Source organism: Gossypium arboreum, chromosome 5, assembly GCF_025698485.1.
Source record: "Gossypium arboreum isolate Shixiya-1 chromosome 5, ASM2569848v2, whole genome shotgun sequence".
Lineage (NCBI taxonomy): Eukaryota > Viridiplantae > Streptophyta > Magnoliopsida > Malvales > Malvaceae > Gossypium > Gossypium arboreum.
The window spans coordinates 47,096,476-47,099,966 of NC_069074.1; the positions used below are offsets into that span (position 1 = coordinate 47,096,476).

Here is a 3,491-nt window from a genome sequence, read left to right on the forward strand (position 1 = left end):
TTTGAAATTGAGCAAATTGGTCCCTCTCAAAATATCGAGCAATTTAATCCCGACAATTTTGAAAGTGAGCAGTTAAGGACAATTAATCAGAGTGTTAATATTTCCCATCAATTCTAAATGATTTTGATGGTAGAACTTGAAATTTAGCCCTTAAAGTTCACACATTTTATTAACTTGGTCCTAATTAGCAAATTTATCTCGTAACATTTGTGTAAATGTTGATACTGAATTAGTTGAATTTTTTAGAATTAAGGCCTAAATGACAAAATATGTAAACATTGGAGGGTAAATTTGTTATATACTAATAAAAAATGTGTGCAATTGACGGAAGACATTAACATCGTGATTGTCCTTAATTGCTTACTTTTGAAATTGACAAAGATTAAATTGTTACAATTTTATTGGGAGAGATTAATTTGCTAAATTTTGTTTAAAGTAATTTAAAGTGGATGAATTCAAGTGATTCGGGTTATCCCTACTTGCAAATGAATTTTTGTATAGAAATATTATAAATTAAAGGAAAAAGAGAAAGATAAAAAAAGAATATGATATTTAGGATTTCAAAAAGAAATTTGGAGACAAATTTTGGTGATTTGTTAGAATATGAATTTATACAAGTGGGAATGTTGATTGTTAAACTCCAAATTAAAGTAGGTTGAGTGTGATCTCCCTTTGTTATCTTGCTTAATTTTTTTTTTTTTTTAAATATTTGCTAAATAAGGTCAAAGTTGAGACCGATAAGATAGGAACCAAAGGCTGCCCATTCATTTGAGTTTTGCTTTTCCTCACGGAACACAAGTATCCAGTCTAGTCCTCCAATCAAACGCCCCTTTTATTAACTGTCTCAACTTTATCCATTTGCCTTGTTTTTAGCAAAACAATGTCTACTTTAGTTCCTGATTTCCCAAATCTTTCTTAATTTTTCTTCGGATTTTCATTTTCGGGTTTTACAAATAGATTTCGTCTTCCAATTTTCCCTAGAAATAGAAATAAAGAAAATGATGCCAAGTGAACAGCAAAGTCATGATCATCATCGGGATCCGTTATCGTGTGTTATTTACGAGCTGTCGGCGCTAGTCCTGAATCTCCTCCGATCGCCACCGACGCCGGGTCCGACTAAGATTTCGGCGGTGGGATTCGCTTGGCTGATGCTAGGGATATCGGTTTCTTTAATGCTTTGTGGATCAGTGACTTTCTTTTTAGGGTTCATGCTGATGCCCTGGGTTCTTGGTCTGCTCATGTTCTTTTACGTTGCTGGGATTGTTTCAACGATTTCGATGTTGGGCCGTTCGATTCTTTGTTATGCCATGGCACCTCCCTCACCGACAAAAGGTATTACCGGTAATTTCTTCATTCATTATTCTTTAAGAAACTAATATATTAATTGTTTTATATGGGGTTGATTTTGAAAGCGTCAAACGACATGGAAGTGCTATGTTTTGCCTCAGAATTGGACAAGTGTGTCCTTAAAATCTGAAACTTCATCTGTGAACTCGCCATGTTTCTTACATGTGTCCTTTATACTTATCCCTTGAGTCAACTTAATAACGTCATTGTTATATACATACTTGTTCATACAAAGTTTGATGGAGTTTTCTATTAAGATGTATGAGGATATGTTAATTCTTTTATGGACAAGTTCCTCCTTGATCAAAGTAGTTACCTGGCGAGGTACCATGTGTTGCTTTACTTATTTGATTAGAAATGAATAAGCAGTATCTTGTTTAAACCCTATTTGGTTGGCTAACCTTTTGTGCTTATGATCTGATCTGATTCATGACAATAAATTGAGCTGGGGTTGAATAGGATGATATTTAACTATTTGAATATGATTTGACATCGCAGAATGGAAGCTTTTGTGGTGATTGATGAGAGAGAGAGGGGCATTGCTGCGTGAATTTACCAAAGTTTATGCAGGAGATGTGGATATATATTGCTGCTTTAATTAGTATTATACAACCGACCATTAAACATGTATTGGATTCATTTTGGTTTTCTATATTCAAATCGGATGGAATGTGGCATTGTTTGGAAGTAGCAAAAGCTGTTGTGTTTCTTCAAATCTTTTTAATATATGGGTATACCAAAGTTTTTATATCTCAATATGTATGTTGGCCGTATCTACATGAGATCAATTGAATTTAGAGTATAATTCAATACATACAATGTTTGGATGGATAAGTGGGACAATGCGAGTGATTCTGGGTATGTAGCGGTGTACATCGGTGCCTGCCTGGGGACCCCTGCCTTTCTCCTCTTTTTAGGTTGAATTAGGTGAATAGTTTTGATGTATTTGAAATCCATTTTTTATTTACAAATTATCTATGACATTAATTTATTTATTTTTCAATAAAAATATAAAATACAATTTAACACCTCCATAATATTTTTATTCTTTTATTTAAATATTAAATTTGAATTGAATAAATATTAAACACACTTATATATTAATAAAATTATGTATTTCAACATGGTAGGGGTAGGGATGACCTACCCTCCTGCTCACAGTCCATCAGATTTTTCTGCCTCCACCTTCATTTCATCCACTAAATGATTTGTTTTATTATCTAAAATTAATTAAAATTTTAAAATTAAATTTATATTTCTATATTTTAAAAAATATTTTTTTAAATTTGGGTGGATTAGAGTTTAATAAATTATGAATTAAGTCTTACTCAAATTAATTCAAAAAAATTTAAATTATAAGTTAATCGACTCGAGTTATTCAAATTTTTTTACTGAAATTGAATAAATTATAAATCGGTTTTTCAAGTTTGAGTCGAGCTAAATTTTACCATTTGAATAACTCGAATAACATATTGGTGTAAATATCTCTTTGGTTCTTACCAATTTCAAAAATGAATAAATTGGCATCTCTAAACAAAAATTCTATAAATAAAAATTCCAAAAATTCTAAAGAATATATAAAGTTTAAAATTTTAAAAATCTAAAACAATAATTTTGAGGACCTAAACAAATAAATTATTAGTTCAAATTTATCATACTAAAGTATCGCTTTCTTTCTCTTATTTTTGCTTTAAAAAAGTTTTCAAATATATATAGTTTCAAATTTATGTGCTCTATGCAATTAATTATATTGTAACAACATTTAAATTTGACATTACACCAAATTTTTTTAAATTTGACATATTTAATTTTTAAAAAATTAACTCAAATAATTTCACTCGATTCAATTCGACTTCAATTTCATTTCACTTGACTCGACTCAAAATTTTTAAAACAAATTAAGATGATGAACTAAAGCTCATTAACTCAACTAACTCAAAATTGTTATCATCTAAAGATTTGATATCAATTCTACAGAAACTCAATATGTATTTAGGTAGTTAAAAGACTGGGATTATAATTTTAAGTATAAATAATTGCTACCATTAAAATTAATTATTATAAACTATGATTAAATTGGTAATTGGAATGATACTTTGATCTAAACATGGGATTTATATTACAAATTCATCTCTAAACTATAT

At 29.7% G+C, this 3,491-nt stretch overlaps 1 protein-coding gene across 2 annotated transcripts; it reads left to right on the plus strand.

Annotated features, from left to right (window-relative positions):
- The first annotated feature begins 545 nt into the window (after positions 1-545).
- LOC108450578 (uncharacterized) lies at positions 546-2,043 on the plus strand. 2 transcript variants are annotated; one of them, XM_017748259.2, is made up of 2 exons: positions 546-1,341; positions 1,846-2,043. In XM_017748259.2, the coding sequence occupies exons 1-2, from the start codon at positions 999-1,001 to the stop codon at positions 1,863-1,865; spliced, it is 363 nt and encodes a 120-aa protein (XP_017603748.1). In that variant the 5' UTR covers positions 546-998; the 3' UTR covers positions 1,866-2,043. The 2 variants fall into 2 exon arrangements, with proteins under 2 accessions (XP_017603748.1, XP_017603749.1); XM_017748260.2 differs by having other exon boundaries at positions 653-1,332.
- Positions 2,044-3,491: the final 1,448 nt, after the last annotated feature.

What these genes read in the sequence shown, in the direction of transcription:
- LOC108450578 (XM_017748259.2), top strand. Translation starts at nt 999, where the DNA reads ATGATGCCAAGTGAACAGCAAAGTCATGATCATCATCGGGATCCGTTA. An exon ending in ACCGACAAAAGGTATTACCG is followed by an intron (nt 1,342 to 1,845) that starts GTAATTTCTTCA and finishes TTGACATCGCAG; the next exon opens with AATGGAAGCTTTTGTGGTGA.